This window comes from Parus major, chromosome 4 (genome assembly GCF_001522545.3).
Source record: "Parus major isolate Abel chromosome 4, Parus_major1.1, whole genome shotgun sequence".
NCBI lineage: Eukaryota > Metazoa > Chordata > Aves > Passeriformes > Paridae > Parus > Parus major.
The window spans coordinates 54,257,820-54,278,020 of record NC_031771.1 but is presented as its reverse complement, the minus strand read 5'-3'; the positions used below and the strand labels follow the sequence as shown (position 1 = coordinate 54,278,020).

At 38.5% G+C, this 20,201-nt stretch overlaps 1 protein-coding gene across 4 annotated transcripts in view; it reads left to right on the top strand.

Moving 5' to 3' along the window:
• The window catches only part of C1QTNF7 (C1q and TNF related 7), a 50,702-nt gene extending 38,965 nt beyond the window's left edge, over positions 1–11,737 (top strand). For 2 of the 4 annotated variants that reach the window (XM_015625623.3, XM_015625621.3), the window contains exons 2-4: positions 8,639–8,837; positions 9,704–9,949; positions 10,735–11,737. In XM_015625623.3, the coding sequence (XP_015481109.1) occupies positions 9,712–9,949; positions 10,735–11,366 (870 nt within the window). In that variant the 5' untranslated portion in view covers positions 8,639–8,837; positions 9,704–9,711 and the 3' untranslated portion in view covers positions 11,367–11,737. Of the gene's footprint in view, positions 1–4,310; positions 5,801–8,638; positions 8,838–9,703; positions 9,950–10,734 lie in introns of those variants that run through there. The other 2 variants (XM_015625622.3, XM_033513802.1) reach the window with 2 other exon arrangements.
• Positions 11,738–20,201: the final 8,464 nt, after the last annotated feature.

Genomic DNA, 20,201 nt, shown 5'->3' with positions numbered 1-20,201 from the left:
CCTCTTTTTAAAGACTTGTCAGGACATACTGTGATTAGGAAGTACAGTAGTCTATGCTAGTTAACCAAACAGGTGGATAGACCCTCCAGAGTCCTATATAACAGAGAATAAGTATAAATGAGTATAAATGAGTTTTCCACTTTCGAGGTTTGTACAAATTATAATAAATGAGATAATACTTCCACTTTCCTCATAAGCTCTTTACTTGAAAATTTAAAACTGCCTGCCTGAATTGTCCAAATCAGAAATAGAGTAAAAAAAATTGTCAGTGTTATTTCAACATGAAAGGGCTCTTAAAACAGATTTTAGATTTTTACAATGTGTTGTAAGAACAATCCAAACATTTTTTTCAAATAAACAAGATTAACACTTCACAGTACACGGTAATTCATGTATTAAACAAACTCTAAACAAGTTGGATTGAGACTCTGCAAATCCAAACAGTCCAACATAGAAATGGTTCTCATTAGGAGACAGATGAAAGCAAGACAAGATTCTGAAGGACACAGGTTGTCTACGTGGCTCATTGAATGCTTCAGTGGGGAGAGGCATAAAGATCCATATGGAATTAAAGAAATCTTTGGATGCCTGGTGCTGAAAGCTATTAATTCTATATGTGTAGACTGAAGTTATGCAGCCAGACCAGGATCACAATACTTTCTTCCTCCTTGAATAACTACAACCTGCAACCTCCTGGAGCCCTGCAGGCACTGACATCCCTGAAATCCCTGCCAGCCTCTCCTGGGGTGTCCCAGTACCCTGCCCATGGTCCAGGACCCCATTTCAGCCCAGCTGACCCCCATCCACAGGCTGATACTCTGGTCTGGCCTCGGATGCCATGGTTGCCTCTGGCCATCTCCAGGCTGCCCTGCTCCCTGCTGGGGATGCTGGTTGGTGAGATCCTGCCTTTCCCCCTGTGAGTTCCATTGCTCCCAGTGCCAGGGAACAGCCAACCCTTGCCCAACACAATAACCTCCACAAGATATGAAGTTGTAGAATACCAGCCTCCACAAGTAGAAATGCAGGTCCTGAGTGAGTGCTGGTACCAGTCAGGTGCTGGAGATACCGAGGGTAGGCTTGGGTGGAGAGAGCACTCCTGGCAAGTCTGCTGGGAGCAAGGATGCCTTGTCCCTTCTGCTTTTCCATGGAAACACAAATCTTTGTTTCAGTAAGAAAATATCAAACCATATAGAATGAAAATGGGATTTTATTTTACAGCTCCAAACTCTTTAGAACTGTCTTTCTAATGTGCATGCCCTTCTGTCTCACAAAGAGGTCAACCTCACTGAAAATAAAAGGTTTGATTTAATCAGGAAGAAGCATACTTTAAAAACCTGTTATTACCCAAAAGCAGACATTACATAAATTTTATTCTATTTTTATATCGTCCTGGCTCCAATCTCCTGAATCTGACATTAACCATAACAATTGCACATGTGACTAAGCCAGGCCAAATTCTCCTTTTTCTGTTCCAATATAAATATGGAAGTAATACTGTTGAAGTAATAGCTTTGAGGTAGACTCCTTCCACGAGAACAGGACTTTTCTCAGAACAGCCAGAGTCGGGAAAGTATGCTGGATTTGAAGCCAGGTTTTTACTGACAAGTTGGATCAGTAAAGTGGAGACCACCAGGGTTGACATGAGAGCCTGGCAGCCCCAGGGGCTGAGGATGCAAGCCAATGTTGGTGGCATTTTGAAAAGCACAGGAGGCTTCAAAGCTCTCATGCCATTTCAAAATGACATAGGCTTTCAGAAGTTCAAGCACCACTAATTTACAGTAAAACCTCAGCTTTTAAATGCATTTATCATATGTGCTGAGACACAGCCACTCACACCTGTGAGATTCAGATTCATCATCACAACCTCTCTCATATTTCACTTCAGTTTCTTGTTGAAGCTCAATCTTTGCTGCTCTTGACCAAGCCAACATTGCACCAAGGGTCAGAAGGTGGAGACCTTGCAGATAACTCTGGGCAGTAAATACTGCAGTGCCCTGTGGATGTAGTCCTGCAACAAAGCTGCCAGCACTGATGTGGCCACAGGTTTCTCAGGCATTGAGTCCTGTGAGGTGTGCACAGCCTGGGTCTCACATTGCTGTCCTGAGCATCTGTGTTGCCCAGGTAGGCAAAACTTCCACTTTTCCTCCTGGAAAAGCTAACAGTTTGATGTGTTGCAAGTGTACCCTCTGTACACCAAAAAGCATTGCTATCTTAACTATGATGGTTTTTGAAAAAATTTACTCATGTCAAGCCATGGACAGACACCTCTTCCATTTACAGAAGAGAAGGGACAAGAGACTGCCACTCAGCTGAGCGGGGCTACTCTCTGCCCCAGGTCACAGCCTCCGCCGCTCCTCTGTCAGAGAGGTTTATGGGCACCTTCCCCAACTTGCTTCAGGAAAATCAATCAGCTTAGTGCAGCCTAAGCCATTAAACTGCTCCTTTGGTCTGTGCCTAGTTCAATGTAGAATGCAGTCTCTGGCTGGATGCCTACTTTTCCACACAGTTCCCAGAAAGGCACAGTGCCAGGGTGATATCATTTGATGAACTTCCAGAAGAAAACAATGTGCTGGGGAGGAGTGTCCTTTTGAGGGTCTGGAAGCTTTCTTCTCTTCACATATTTCCTTCTTCACATATTTCTTCTTACATGGTGAACACTGAACATATGCTGTACCAAAGGAGCAACTGGTACAAATGGACATATGAAGAAGGAGAATCCATCTTCATATGTCCATGATCTAACAACATTTACCTTGAGGGCATGAGAATTAAGCCATGCCCAGGGACTACAGAATACTCAGCTATATATCCAGTGAAGTTCCCATAGTAGTTCTTGCTTTGCTGGCTGTCCCCCCCCCAGTCACTCCTGTGCAAAGTGATTGCTGTCAAGAGGGGAGCTCTCTATGGACTTCTGCTCACCATGTCCAGGCGGGAACACAAGCAAGCACAAGGCACAAGGCAGGGGAAGTCTGTCCCCATGACTTGTGGCAAGAATCTTTGACTTTTGTTCTTATTTGTCCCCATGTGCCTTGCAGTTTGAGGTTTTATTTTTGCACTCTGATTTTCCTCTTTCCAGACCATCCAAAATGGCTTACCTAGCCTGTTTTTTATTTCTCTTCTCTCATCACAAGGTTGGAAAGGCAGAATGATCTAAGACAGGAGATGGAAGTTTTCCTGCTAAGGGCTGGAGAGGAACCAAGAGGAGGAAGCCTCCTCTTGGACATTTCACAGGAGATGGGCACTCTGCTCTAGGCGTGTATACACATCTTTAGATGCCTACATGCTTCCATATGCTGCATTCCAGTCCAGATTTGTAACTAACTCTTCAAATTCTAGGTCATCCCTGAAGACAGCTTGTAATTTATGGTTCCTGTCTCTTTTTCTTATTTTATATTATGAAAATAGAGAAAACAGTAAGCCTGTATCTGAGGTGTAGGGACACTCATATCCTGAGTCTCCCAGTGTTAAATCATGGCCATTTTTCTCTACACTGCAAGCAAACATGTTATTGTCTCCATGTTACTTGCCAACTGTAAGCAACTGGCCTCACACCTTGGCTTTCTGTCAAAACAAATTCTGTCAGGTTATATTTATTTGTGTGTTCTGGTACAGCTGGCAGTGAAACTGCTTTGCCTGCCAGCATTCTTGATAAAATTTCCCCCAGCTAAGTCCAGCTATCTCACCAATACACACCTTGACCAGGCTCTCTGGCATTTTTCAGAAAAACAACTTTCCAAATAATGGGAATACCTGGAGAGACCATGTTTCAAGTCAGACACTGAGAAATAAAATTGGTCCCACTCTTCTGATATTTTGAAAACCAAACATATTAAACTTCTAGCCTTGATTACAGGCAGTCAATTTTTCGTGAAGGCTTGATACATGGTTGATGAATCTGACTGCATTCAACATAGTTATGAATAAGATTGTTCAAACATGACTGACTACAAACTTAACTGTGTGAGACTGTTAAATGTCAGCACTGCTAATGAGGCCTTTAAAGATTGTTTTCTCAGAAATATTTAGCTAATGGTCCTTCCCACTGGCTGATTGATTCCTTTGGCCACCATAAGCTGTTCTGCTACTGGGAATCAGTTCAGGCTGCTCAAAAACTGTTGGGTCACTTTCCCCTTCTTACAAATGGGAAACAAAAAGGTGTAAAGCCATGTGAAGATTGTTGGGTTGTGTAGCAAACCCAAGCAGTGTGGTAATGGCCAGCTGTGGTCTTGATTCTTTAGAGTAAGGTGTGGTGTTACAGGTGAATCTCTGGAAGTTCAGCAAAGGCCCCATAACACAAAACAAGCTGGGAGATGTATAAAGCTGTGGCCAGCTGAAGACCACTATAAAATCCATGGGAAGAAAAATCCATCATTAAGACTCGTATTTTAATGGCATAAAAATCATACAGAGCAAAGAAACTGCAGAGAGTGTCATGCCAAACCATAAGCACCCGTTTCGGAGGCCTTGTAGAAAGGTAAGTGGTGGTGACAGATTGAATGGAAGGTTTGAACCCTTCAGGCATGTGGACACAGCTGACTTTTGTGGATCATGTTTTGAGAGCGAAAAGACAGGCATAGCCAGTGAAATTTCAAATCAATTGCTGAAGATGTCTCTCTCTCTGCTACTCATCCTGATTTATTTTCTCCTTATTCACCTTGTTTCTCCTACCCTACAGTTCCTGGAGGGGAGAGCTGGGGGAGGTCTGTGCATCTCACAGACATGAGGATTCATGTGGGGCATTTGGGGCCTTTGCATTTGGAAAGCCAAAGGACAGATAGACTCTTGTTCTTTACCACTAGTCTTAGTGCCAGGGCTGCAGACAGAAAGGACCCACAAGTATCACAGCTTCTCATCTACATCTTTGTCCACAAGGAAGTTAAAACACATTCTACTGGCTAAACAACTGTGTGTATGCATTGGAAGTGAATTCAAAGCTAGCAAGGCAAGACAAAAGTAAGAGCATAGCCAAGGTAGCTTGTGACTAATAGCTACTGGCTCTTGACCCAGCTTTTATTTATAACAGATTCATGGGAAATCTTCTAGGCCTGTTTCAAAACAATGCCAATTAATAAATTTTAGAATTAGTCCTACATAGTTGAACAAGCAAGAAAGATTAGATCATATACTAAAAAGTAACAAAACTGGGAATTCTTACAAACTCTTAATTTCTAAGTTTGAAAAATTGTTAATGACATAGTCTGAGTATACCAGTAATGAAATGAGATTTCCTAATGGCTTGATGATAAAGCCTCTGCTGAGCCCTGGCTTCAATGGGGATCTAACTTACAGAGTATGTTCTCAAGGGAGATCATAGAATTATAGAATAATTTGTGTTGGAACAGACCTTTGAAAAGTCCAACCCCCCTGCAATCATCAGGCATATCTTCCACCAGGTCAGTTTGCTTAGAGCCCTTTTTGACCTGGCCTTGAGCGTTTTCAGGGATGGGGCATTGACCACACCTCTGGACAACCTGTTGCAGTGTTTTGTCATCATAATTATAAAAATTATTTCCTTCTACCTATTTTAAATCTATCCTATTTTAGTTTAAAGCCATATCCCCTTGTCCTATTGCAACAGGCCCTACTAAAATGTCTGTCACCATCTTTCTCACGAGTACCATCTTTAAATAAATAATAAGATATATATATATATATTTCTTTAAGTACAGACTCTCTCAGCACATGTTCATAGGAGAAGTGCTCCAGACCTTTGATCATCTTTGTGGCCTCCTCTGAAGCTGTTCCAGTATGTCCATGTCTTTCCTCGCTGAAGATCCCAGATTTGGACACCGCATTCCAGGTGGGATCTCACAAGGGCAGAGAGGCATAAGCACCTCCCTGGACCTCCTGTCCATGCTGCTTTTGATTCTTTAGATCTGCCACCTTAACAGATTGCAACAAGGTCCAGAAAAGCTTTTTGAATCTTTTTCCAGTATTAAATGAATGAGATGACTTTAAGAACTCACTTGGAAAAATCTGTTTCAGAAACCATTCTGAGCAATCTCGTCTAGTGAAAAGTGTCCCTGCCCACAGCGGGGAGGCTTGAACTAAATGATCTTAAAGGTCCCTTCCAACACACACCATCCTATGACTCTATGACTAGAACTGATCAGCATGTCCATCAGCTTCCAGTGAATGCCCTGATGTGCACTCTTGCTCTACCTAGTGGATTTGAAACCTATTGAAATGCCACTTCCTAAACATGGAATAACATTATTCTAACCCTGAGTTTATATCATTTTCATTATTGTTTTTGGTGATGGCTATGATGAAGATGTTTGTTATTATTCTGAAGTTATTGTACCATGTGCTTATTCTGGCTTTCAGTTTTTGGAAAAATACATTGAACTTCTCAGATGTTGTTTTTCCCTGAAGAAAAATCCCTTGGCATATATAAATGACTTTGTTTCCTACTCCAGTTTATGGACAAAAGTCTTTATCTTTGAAAAGGACAACCAGAAGCCAAGAACAAAGTGTTATTTATGATTCACATTCTGCCTCCCAGTTAACTCTCTGTGAACAAATATTTAACTACAAGATAGGTGACCCCTGAGAAAGTGATCTGGGAAATCTATTATACCCTCTAACTTCATAAACTCCTCTGAATGAAAATCTCTGATTTTGGCTTCCTAAATCTACATTAAATTTCAAAAAAATTTCAAATTATGTTCTTTTTCACCTTTAACTTTTCAGTGGTGCTTTTAGGACACTCACTGGGAAATAGGGGGCATGGGTTCAACATTGTATTTCCTTCCTTGGTCTGAAAAGATTTCTTTTTGAGTCTCTTTCCAAGAGATTCCAATAACACAGGCTGTTGCCACAACAGGCAACCCCTCTCCTTTTAAAATCACTACTGCTATGCACAAAGAAATGCAAGAATCTGAATTCAAAGGACAAGAGAAGTCCTGATTCTCTGGCTTAATGCATGGTTTCCCAAATGTCATTTTTTGGCTACCACTGTTGGAAGCAGCTTTCTGTGTTCTCCCCAAGACTAAACTCAGGTCTGTAAACATTATCACCTGAACCATTATCATAATTTTTTCACAAGACCAGCTCTGTTTACCTTTCTGCATTCCCACCATTTGGCTACACAGCCCTGTCACTCATTAAGACCCCCAACACATAAATGAAAGCTATTGTCCTCTACGCCTTCTTCCCAAACTGGTTCTCCAAACACAATGCTCCAGACGTCTAAGGCGCATCTCTATCTCAACAACCCCATTCCCTTCACCTTCCCCAAATGGCATTTCTCCCATGGTCTTTTCAGAAATACATGTCCCAGACTAATTAATTTCCTGTAAGCACATGAGAAGAACAGCAGGGGAGGTCTGGGAGCTGGAGACAGCTTCACACATCAATAAGGTACTGGCCAGACAGTGACAGGAGCAGCTGTGCAAAGGTTTTTACTCTGATTTGTAAAATATCCTTGACACAGGCAAAACTAGCAACTGTTGAGATTGTTTTTGCCTGGCTTACATGCAACACAGTATGGGAACATCCAGCCTACTGATTCAGACTTTCATCTGGCAAAGGGCAGGATTTTTTCCCAGTCCTTGATCCTTAGGTCATGTCTGCTTCTTATCCATCAGCTTTGTGTAAAATGCATATGCAGCCTTAAGCATGAAGTCCCTCCAAGCTGTTCCCTCCTGGCTAAGTGTTTAAAGTTTTTCTTCTCTGCAGAGAGCTTTTTTTGTCCCTGATTTAAGTCCTGTGAAAATCCATGAGTTTTATTTGAGTTTGCTCAGTAGTACGTTAGAGCAAACGTCACTGTGAAGATTGTCTCATAGCTAACAACTGCCTTGGAGTTATCATTTGCTGCTCTGCTGTAATGTTCAGCATTCATATGCTAATCCATTTGTGGAGACTGCTGTTCCTGACTGTATGGTAAAGCTTTATCAAATGACAGCAAAATTAATAGTTTGGTTTCTGCCAATTTAATGCAAGATGTCTAAAATTAAAAGCAGAATATGTATCACTGAAGAGAATTTTGGAGCGTTGTTTATTTCCCTCCAAATTACAATATTTTCATCTATTTTTTCTGCATTACCACTAATACCATAACATTTTCTAATTTTCCACTCTGTAAAATAAAAGATTCTTTATAAAGACTGTGTATGTGTACATGCATGTATATACACCTGTGCTGATCTTTGAATAGATCTGACCATGTCATCCATATACCAGTTGAAATATCATGAATTGCAAATAAATGTAATGGCTTGGGGTTTTAAATAAATCAGTTAATGCCAATCAGTATCACAGAGGGGAGAATGAGAAAAATTTCTAGATTAAAAGGCTCTGCAGAGAGATATGGACAGGCTGGATCAGTGGGCTGGAGGGCTAGATTGGGTAGCAGGCAATCTTGCTTCACAGAAAGGGTTGACTAGCATTGGAACAAGCTGCCCAGGAAATCGGCGGAGTCACCATTCCTGGAAGTGTTCAAGAAATGTGTAGATTTTACATTTTTTAGTGATGAATATGGTGATGGTGTTAGGTGGACTTGATAATCTTATCTTAAAGGTCTTTTCCAACATCAATGGTTCTATAAGTCTGTGATTCACTGTAAAAAATAGATAGACTTTATTTCACAGATATTTTTCACAATCACCCATTCTATTTCTTTTTTTTCCCTCCACAGAAACTAGTGGATTCTGACTTCCTTGAATGATGTAAATTAGCTCTGAAGGAATGGACAGCTCCAACAAAACAAACCACACAAGTTTTCTGAGAAAACAGCAAAGGAACTAGAAAAGACAGCTTGACTTGTAGGTTCTCACTTGACCCATGATTGACTTTCTGCTAATGCAACACTAATTTAAGACACCTTTGTGTATCAGGTACTACAACTACTCAGCATGTCACTATTTGTACAGTTGCTTTTCTTTAGTATCCCAGACAGAGAAATTTAATTTCCATCCAATAGTTTATGAAAACTCCCAAATACTATATATAAAGATTTAACCAATTTTCTTGCAACATATTGCAACATAGTTCATTGTATGAGAGCCCAAGACAGGTTTAAAAAACTCAACCTGTTAGCAACTTATTCACACTCCACCATCCCCTACAGGGCAGGACAGCTGCCTGGTTTCACCTGAACAGTCAGGGTAAAGTGTTTATTTGTGCTGTTTCAAAGAGGAACTAAAGTTGTAGCTAACTCCCATCCTTTCTGCAGCTTCAGCAAGTTTCTGCTGTGGTTATTTAAACTGGAGATTCATTTGCCACTATCAGGGAAAATTTCAAAATGAAATGAAGGTGTAAGTTTTATCCTCACTACAGGCACATCCCTCCAGCACAGACTAAAGAGTCTTCTCCTCCAGCAAGAGGGTTTTTATCTACAAAGCTTATATAGGGCCCAAAGACAAAATTAATTATACAATCAAAGGTTTTTTGCATGGAAAAAATCCAGATTATTTTTTCACATATCAACATTTGGTCCCAGAAAGCTGATATTCACCAGCCACATTATGTCAGTCCACAGCTACTTTCTTGAAAGACATACAGCAACATGTACAGTGCCCAGAAAAATCTCCAACCTGACAGACTTTCCTCCTTGCCTCCTACATGGATTTTAGTAATGCAGAAATTCCAGGCTGAGGTCCACACCTCTACCTGTGCATAATGCACCATAGTGTCACACTTATCTGCATATTCAGAGCTATTTGCATGTAACTAGAGTGTCTTGTTAATTTTTTTTTTCCAGATCTGAGGATGTTTGTGTTGCTGTACATTACAAGTTTTGCCATCTACACAAGTGAACAACCTCTTCAAAGCCAGACCAAAGGAGAAAATTACTACACCAGATATATCTGTAGCATCCCAGGTTTGCCAGGCCCTGCAGGCCCCCCTGGAGCCAGCGGATCCCCGGGGCCACACGGACGCATTGGTCTTCCAGGAAGAGATGGTAGAGATGGGAGGAAGGGAGAAAAAGGCGAAAAAGGGAGTGCAGGTATTGAATATTTGTGTAACCTAGCACAGTAGTACAAGAAAGCAAGACCTTTCATCACCACTGCTCTACATATCTATATATCTATATATATCTATATACATATGTATAAGTGTATATACACACTCACACACACACACACATATATATATGAATGTGTGTATGTGCCCATGTTTAAGGGTGATGCATATATAAATATAGAGAGGGAAAGAAAGTATGCACATAAATTTTAGATATGTCTAATATGCACATACTTATATCAGTGTAAAGAAATGCCAATGCTCAACCTTTCTTCTCACAGAAGCTAATAAAAAATTCGGGAAGAATGAAGCACGTGCAGTGTCAAATAAATAGTCTCACCTGTGCCATTAGCCAGGTGCAAAAGATTAGCAGGTGCTCAGGTATGCACTAAAACGCTCTATTTAGTGCACAAGTATCATTATGTAGGTAGTCATGCTGCTGTCCTTGCCGTCAGCAGTGACTGTAGTTCAGGAAGCAATAGATTGATTACATATAGAATTCTTTAATGTGTAATCAAGACACATGAAGATAAGTAGGAATACAGAAACAAAGGACCTGCAGGCTGTGAAGTCTGGTCATTTGTTCCAAACCGGCATTCCTTTTGCAAACCCACCAGAAAATTTTGGAAGTATTTCTAGAGTATTTTGAAATTCTACCCGTGTTTTTCTTGCTTGTTCAGGTGCATACAGTAGCCCCCCACACAATAATTTACTGAAGTGATACATGCAATGATTAACTAACTAAACTAACTTAAAATGTTTTTGAAGGTTTGAGAGGAAAGACTGGGCCATTAGGACCAGCTGGAGAGAAAGGAGACCAAGGTGAGTCTGGTAAGAAAGGACCTGGAGGACTGACTGGTGCCAAAGGTGAAGTAGGTCCAGCTGGACCACCTGGACCTAAGGGAGATAAAGGAGACCGAGGAGATCCGGGTGCCCCAGGGGTCTGCAAGTGTGGAAAGATAGTGCTGAAATCTGCCTTTTCTGTTGGCATCACCACGAGCTACCCAGAGGAAAGATTACCAATTGTATTCAATAAAGTCCTCTTCAACGAAGGGGAGCATTACAACCCGTCCACAGGAAAGTTCATCTGTGCCATCCCAGGGATTTACTATTTTTCTTATGATATCACCTTAGCAAACAAGCACCTTGCAATTGGGCTGGTTCACAATGGGAAGTACCGGATCAAGACTTTTGATGCAAACACCGGCAACCACGATGTAGCTTCTGGATCCACAGTGATCTACCTTCAGCCAGAAGATGAAGTATGGCTTGAAATCTTCTACACTGACCAAAATGGTCTCTTTTCTGATCCCACATGGGCAGACAGTTTGTTTTCTGGATTTCTCTTATACGTTGATACAGATTACCTTGATGCTTTATCAGATGAAGATGAGCTCTGAAGCAGATGTCAAATGACATTCAAACTGGAGGCCCCAGCACAGGATTTTATCCATCTCTATGGGGAAAACAAAGTTGAAATGAAAAAAAAAAATCTGGGAGTTCATTCTTGTTTTGACTGGAACCAGATCTGAGCTCATAAGGATGTTTCTAGAATCTAGGATGGATTTTTTAATGAACAGCAGGGATATCAAAATGAAGAGTAATTAACAAAAGACTGCATCACTCCAGGACTGACTCTTCTCTAAAATTACGTTTATAACACTATTTAAACAAATTTAAGATACTGTACATTGGATTTTATATAAAATGTATTAAGTTGCAATTTAGAGTGGATATTTTGTATATTACATTAAAGTAAAATTGAACAATTCACTGCAATATCATTTTTGATCATTTTAAGACATGCAATACATTAAAAACAGATAGGAGAGGAATAAAATAGGAATGACTATTTCAGGATGCTACTCCACAGGTCACAAGAACAGTCCAATCTGATATTTATACCAACACATAGCATCCATAACTAACCAACTTCCCAATAAATACATGAAGATTTGTACTAGCTGAGGACTACTCAACAACAGCCATAAAAGATTAGAAAAAAGCTATCAAACATATAAAAAAATTAAAAACTGGATGATCTGAAAACTTGGAGATAGTATTCAGTGAGTATTTTCAGTGTAATTCCGAGTGTTTTTGCTATTCTTTAAATGCTATCTACTATCTTTATGAAAAATGTGGAAAAAAGTATAAACTTTTTGCTGAAGGCAATTGTGGATGCCCAAAAATAACAGGACAGTAATCAGTAATCAGAGTAAATTATATGAAACTGAGTCACATCATTAAAGCAGAAGTTATATTTCAATGTGGCCAAATGCAATGATATAAATGTAGGTCACACACAAGACGAAAAACTGCATTCAGCAAAACAATAAACTTGGAAAAAGTACATGGGACCTCATGGATTATCAGCTAAATAGGAGTAATAGAAGTAGGCTGTTGCTACCACCCTTTGGATGGATGATAAATGGAATTAAAAGCAGAGATGAATAGTGGTTACCTAGGAAGCAACTACTTCTGTCAGTGTTTCAAAAACTTACTTTAAAGTTTCAAAAAATGCTTATACTTCTATTTGTGGGGATTACACAAGAGATGTAACAAGGTCAATTTACTTTTCTTGTCAATGAGGTTAATAGTTGATTTAATCACCATTTGCACTCATCTGCAGATAAAACATCTGGTAGTACCTGGCACTCCCCTCTATCAGATAGGAGCACAGCAAGGTCCATTGGTGAGAAACTGTATCAATCCCCACTGAAAATGAGGAATCCATTTTACCAGTGGCAGCAACCAATCATTGTAAAAATATCTAGGAACATCACAAGTTCTCCAGCATTCAACAACAGTCAAGACTGGCAATCTTTCATTGGGTCCTCTTTATTTTCCAAGAATTTCCAATCTTTCCATCCCAGATTTACAGAAACCTGATATTTCTAACAGTTATTCAGATAATGTTAAATGTTAGTGGTCTGTATTGCACAGCTATTGAACCCACTTTAGTTATGACCAAGGCAGAAGGAAATTTCTACAGTTTTTCTGTGTACTTGAGGGATTAAGAAAGTTACAACCAGACAAAATGTCACAAAATTGCTGCTGAGGTTGTAGAACCAGTACAATGGTTATGTCTGGAGCATCAGTCTGTGCACTCTGTACCCATGCCCTCACTTCCTCCCACATCAGCATTCATGGCTGTGAGTACATGACTGCTGCTGTATGCAGTGTACAGGTGCAAAGCCCTGACCACAAATCAAACTGGCAATGCTTGTACAACCATTATTTTATTTGACAGTGAGAGATGTCTGATAGAAGACAATAGTAGATTATTTTCCTAACTAGACATCTAATTTATTAGTGTCACACAGGGGCGGCTTTCTGTGAAAAATATGGAAGAGAACACTTGGAGATTGGGTTTATCACCCTGCTGTGCAATCATTTATACATCTGCAAATTAAGGACAACATGAGTGTAAAATGCAGTCCAATCATCATTTACAATTATGATTGATGCTGATGCCTCACAGCCATCAGTGCCTATCTGAAGCACAAAGACCATCAGCATTGCTGAGTGCTGCCTGCACTGAATTTCACAGGACAGAACAAGGATCATACTGAGCCCACGACTCCCAGGAAGCATAATTCAATAGATGCAGAGCTGGACCCAAATACATATCATGCAGAAAATGCAACTAATAGAACTTTTAAATTAGATAATAATTATTATTAAATTATTAGATAAATTATTATTAAATATTATTAGATAATTATTATTATTAAAACTAATAGAAGCTTTTCATTAGATTATTATCTTCTAAAATATGGAAATAGGCTTATGGCATTTGAATCAGTAACAAATCAGTTTTATTAGAATTAGAAAATCTGATAAACCCAGCCTTAAGGAAAGACTATGACTGATTTTCTCCAGACTCTACAAAAATGTATTGTAGTTATAATACATCTGGAAATTTTCAGACAAAACTAATTTTTCTCAATTAAACAGAGAAAATATACAGCTTTACCGTGAAATATTCCTGGTTGCAATCCTAACTATAAGCAAACTTCTCACATGTAAAATCTGTAAAATTGAATCCAATATTTTAACCACACCCATGTTGAAAATGACACCATGGGAATAAGTAAACCAAGAGTTATTGCTTTCCTTTTCTTAGCAATTTTAGATTTATATTTGTACAATGATAGAAAAGTAACTTTAGTTTCTCAAAGTTTTCCCATTTGGATTCTATACTTTTTTGAACATTTTAATATTTTGGCATGAGGAGTTAAAAATAAGTAATTCTGTTGGATTATTTCTATAGGTTTTGACAAGAAGAATACTTCTACTACACATATGGACGACACATGTATACAAGTACCATGTGTCCCTGCCCTCATTAAGGGTCTCAAGACATTATCCTAAAGTAAATCATTGCTATTGCTAGTATGTTATTTGAAAATATATCAAATTTGATGACATGATATTGCATTTGGGGTATTTATCTGTCTAAATTTGAATTTATATGGAAAATATCTTGGGCTGATGTCTTCCCACAATTCACACAAGTACACAGAGAGATCTGGTTGTTTTCAAAACATTGTAGGATAACAAAGATCAAAATTTCTTCATGGTCAAATTTGAATTTGAAATTAATCAGTGGTTTCTACACAATATATTGGTCTTTCTACACATGCCATAATGACATATAAAATTAGACATGCAGATCAAATTAGTCATCTACTCCTTGCCTACAGTCCACAGAGAGAAATAAGTGCCTCCCAGGAGGAAGCATGTCTTTACTGCAGTACCAACTCTTGGGCTCCTGATCAAGGCTTCAAGAACTCATACAACCCTCAATCCATCAGGAAACCATCAAATAATATTAAGAACATCAGTATTCCAGAGATTCTTAAGTAACATATATATATATATATATATATATATATATATACACTTGGGATATATGGATGTAAAGATAAATAAGGAAAATAAAGTTATTTGAATCAAAACAGATCTCCACAGTATTCTCCTCTTTCAGACTTTCTTTTTACTTGGTAGAGTGACATTAAGGAAGAAGTTAGTCCCATGTTCATTCCACTGCTGAATATTTTTAACCTAGATAATTAATTAAACACTTATCTACACTTTCAAATTTTTGAGTATGTCACATAGAATAAATACTTTAACTTTCTTGACTACTGGTATTCATGTTCATATGTTTAGAGTGTTATACAATTTTTTCAGGAGCAATAGGTCCTCAATGTTTTACAATGCTCAGACAATATAGAGGAAATAATTACCAACGGACATCAGTACTGAGAACATTATCTACATTCTTCAAATCTTTTTAAATCTACCTAACACCATTTAGGTACTATTAGGATAAGCAAGAACATACAAAACTGGAAGAAACTTCTATCCTACCAAGTATGTTACATTAGTTGTTGCAGTTCATTTAACACTCTATTTACCTTCCACAGGTCACCCACTAGGTTCTGTTCATATTCATTTACTAAGATATTTACTGAATAAATTATTTTTCACTGATGGGTTTACTTATTGATTTATTTATCCATTGGCAGGTAATTCATATTCAGAATAATTATACTAATGCTGTACTAAGCAGTTTGGTCAGCAGGAACTTCAGTTGTATGTGGAAATGGGGCTTGCTTCGGAGATGTCTTTCAGTAGCTGATGAGTCCCATCCAAGAAATAATACATGAAAGTAAACAGGAAAAAAATAGATTTGAGAAAGCAATATACCACTATCTTTACCAATGAGCAATGCTTTCAAGAAGCAATTTATTCCTTTCAGTATAAGCTATCTAGACTTCAGCTCAGAGAGCATTTAGAGGCCATATACATTTTTCTGGACAACTTAGGTTGGCACTCCCAACCGAGATTACGTCAGTATTTCTGAATTTCAGAGGTATAATTCTTCCTCACATCCACAGGAAGAAATTTCAAAATACTGTCACTAAATCCTTGGTCACTGATACCTGGTTTTGTCCTAGTTGCATACATCAGATCAATTCATGAAATTTACTACCTAAGGGAAAAGAAAAATTAGACATATTATATACATATAATATTTAATAGCAAATATTCACAAAGAGAAAAGTGTCTTGGATTATTTGGCTCATATTCCTCAATTCTGAGTATAATTTTGGTATAATTTTGGCAGCTGCCTGCTGGAAGAGGTTTAAGAGATTTTTCCTCCATGCAGATTGTTCTTGCAGCAGCAAGAATTAGTGTAAAATTTCTCTTACCTGACTTTAATTTCTAAAAGTTCAAAGATCACTGTGTAGGTTAAATTAGTCACTGGGTCTCCTGTTACCACTGCAAAGAAATAGGGGGGGTAAATCTCTGCTTGGATGACCCTGTATTAGAGATATATACAAGGAGGAATCAGGAGGTACCCATGTCTTCACACCACCTGTATCTAAGTTACTAACTTGGGTTAGCCTTTAACTTTGAGATGGCAACAGTTAAATAAGATGTCAGCTCTTCAAGAACAACCTGCTAAGTGCAAAAAATGGCATAATTTAATTTGGCTATTTATATGTCTCAAAATTAGAAGGAAGATGTGGATTGATGAGAACAGAGAAGTACCCTGATAATGATGGAAGGGTCTGTTGACAGATCTTCCATAAAGCATTGCTCAAGTTCCTCCTGGAACAACTTCAAATGAAATAACTTGGTTGAAATTTTTGTAATATATTAAGATGGGCTATGCCTCATGCCTCCAAATTCAATACACTTAAGTATATAAAAAATATTGAAATTTTTAAGGACACTTAAATGAATCCTGGAGTGATTCTACTTACACCCAAGTAAAAAATAATAAATTTGTTTCTTTTCAGCTTTAAAGAACTGTCCTAAATCCTAAATCCAATACAAAATATAAAGCAGAATTTGTAAAATCATCTCTGTGGTAGAATAACCTTGTTGATGCCATCTTAACAAAGGTTCAAAAGTACCAAATTCTTGAAAAATATAAATGAACCATGGTTCTCAGTGGGCTCTTAAGTAAATTTTTTACAAGGTGGTATTTTGAGAAATGAGTGAATTGCATGAAGGAAATGTACCAGCAGTGATTTTTCTTTGACTACTTTTAATGAAGTGTTATCTCTAGGCTCAGAAGAAAGTTAAAAGGAGCATTTACTTACTCTGAGTACTTACTGATACATTTTTTAACCCTGGAGCAGCAAAAAGCCTGTTTGCCAATAACAGCTTATGAGAGATTATATCTTTTTTTAACTCTGCTATGTTTCCTGTAATTTTTCCCCCAAATGACAAGCTAAGAGGTTTGCTGAGGCTGATGCTGATTTGTAAAGATCCCCTGTAAAGAACACAAGGAACAGTGTTGTTCCCCTGATGCACCTCCAGTAGTTACTCCAAGTACTTTAATGCATTGGAACACAGACAGCACTAGGAAAACAACTGGCTACTAACCATCAGCTTCAAGGATTTATCCTTACATGAAGCTTCCAGGGATTTTTTTTTCAGAATGAAATTAAGGATTTCTAAACTAACCTAAAAAAAATTATTTGCTGGAATGTTGTCATATAGTCTGAATTAGACTCTTTAGCCAACAGAATGAACCAGTCTCTTCCATAAATTATTGCTATTTAGGAATCACTGCTCTGGTTCACACAAGTCCCAAGAAGGTCTGTGCCATTCCTCCACTTCAGAAGAAGTACACAGAAATTAAGTCAGATAATTTAGCAAAGTTAGATACTTAAATTTAGGATGAGTGACTATTTTACTGCATTTCAGCCTGAAATAACCAGCCTTGACCCTGTAAAAATATACTGTGGATATTAGTTTTTTAAAATCACTGCAGTAACTGAAATGGTCTTCTGGAGCTGAATCCTCTCCATATTTTATTTATGATTTCACTTTTACCATAGATTAAATTGTTTACAAAAAGAAGTTTGCCAGAAGTGTTTTAGTGTTTTAAGAAGGAAATCTGATTCTTTCTCTTTAACAGCACAGCCAAGGCACTGCTTTTAGAGAGAGTGTGGTGTTTGGCTCTTGTCTGTGATCCAAGAGCTGTTGTACAAGAAAACCCAGGTAGGAAGCAAACATTTTCCTTAAGCTCTGTTTCAGTGTACTGCATTTAGTGTACTTTCGTGAATGAGACAGACTTAACTAACACAAAATCCTCAAAATTATTTTCTAGGTAATTTTGATGCAATAATTTTTTTTTAAAGAACAGTGTGAGAAACTTCTCTGTGTTTCTGTTGTTAGTTTTCAGTGCTTGGAAACCACCTCTGAACTAGTGGAGAGCTTTATAGTTCTTGCATCCAGTTGTTTATTACATTTCAAAGTGTCTGTTATAGTACTTAACTTTAAGAAATGCTACCAAATTGTTACAGAAAGCTGCTATAAAGCATTTATTCAATGTTCTCAGTGTTCTACATTTGCACGTGCCTTTAGAAAAGACTTTAAATTTGATACATAAAGCTTGATATGAAAAAGAGATTTATGTGCCAAGTGATAAAAAGGTTGCTGCTTCTTGCTGTGTTGTACTTTTTGTCCTGTGAAGAGGGCATTTGATAAGCCTTGCCAGCAGCAGGGAAATGTGGCCATTTATAGGTCCATAACCCTCAGCCTGGTGAGAGATACTGAGGGAAGCGATGCTGAGGCAAATGCATGGATGGTTTGGGAGGGAGTTACATTTGTTTAAGAAAGCCACTTGCTTAGGGTGAGTTCAGCTCCCTTCTGTGCTAGTTCAGACATGTTTAGAAATCTGATAATACTTGAGGTCAGTAGTTGATAAAGCTAAGCCTCAGGCAGGAGATAACTTCTTTTTCATCACGTGTCTCCTAAGAGAGATAAGGAGAGACATGAATATCACTCTGCATCTTCTAGGCTGCGCTGGAAGCACTTTTTGAAGCATGATCCTGTACATACACAGTACAAAGAAGCGTCAAGGAAAACACAGGTGACCTGTGGCAGCCTCAGTTAGCCCTCTTGCCACAGAAGATTTAGCCAGGTACACAAAAAGGCCCCACATTTTACTCCCTTAAGTTGTTTCATGGGGATTTTAAAATCCAGAATAAGCTATGCTGTTGTGATTTACTTCATGTGTGAGCACAGTACATTGGCCCTTGGGTTTTGCACGCTACGTTGACACACTTCCTTTGTGCCAGGAACAAGCGTGGCCATGGCCATTTTTCCACCTGTGAAAGGTAAAGCAGGACAGGAATCTGAAGTAACAGTAGCAACAAATTGATTTGTCTAGATATAAATGTAAAACTTTCCCCAATGCTTGTAACCTCATACAGCCACTTCTAGTGCAAATAAAACCAAGTAATTTGGTGGGTAGAAGTGATTTCAGCCCAACACTGAAAGTGGGGAGAAAAGGGATTGAATGTGTCCCTGTGATCTGAATATTGCAGCGGGTTTTATGGATCACAGATGGGTTGTTTATGTAAAAAAAACAACGAACAAGAGTGTTCATACAGCAGGTACAGGCCCACATTATTCACTATTATATTGAATAATTAAATGTGTACACATATTTTTAATCATAACTTTATGAAAACAATAAGGGTTTTTCAATGTTCTAAGCCTGTATGTGAAATATCATAATCTAAGTGTCTGGGGGAAAAATGTTAGATGGAATGTCTCTCATGATCATTATGCACATATTGCAGCATATCTCTCATGAGTAATTCCTGTGCTGCTTGTGACAGCCAGGGGTCAGCCACTGCCCAGATGAACAGCAGTGAAGAATCCCCATGATAATCATGGGGGTTAGTGTACAGTTCATAGAGACAAACATGGTATGTGATCATTTTTCACTGAGAATAACAGGAATCTTCTATATATAGCTGTAAAAAGTGAAATAAGTAAACCAAGACTCTCTTTTAGCCACTTTGCATCTGTTAGTGCCATTCTAATTCGTTCAGATCTGCACAATTAATTTCTGTGCAAACAGACTGCAACTCTAAGTACCCACTGCTGGAAGTAGGCACCCTTAATGTGTTTTGGATTTGTGTTTTTTTAAATTCTATTTGGTACTGATCCACACTTAGCTGATTAAATTATCTTCAAATTATTCGTTAAATATATTCAGGTTGCAAAACCACGAAGTTATTCCCTTTTCTCATCTGCAGAGCAGCTTTTGAGGCAATCATGTTTAGACAGTAAAACGTCAGGAGGGGAGAAGCCCAAACCCCTACGGTACGAGGAGATGAACCGTAGAGATAAGGCAGATACGTGTATTTGTTTATATCAAATATGCCGGCGTGAAGCTGGTGCAGCTGTCTGTC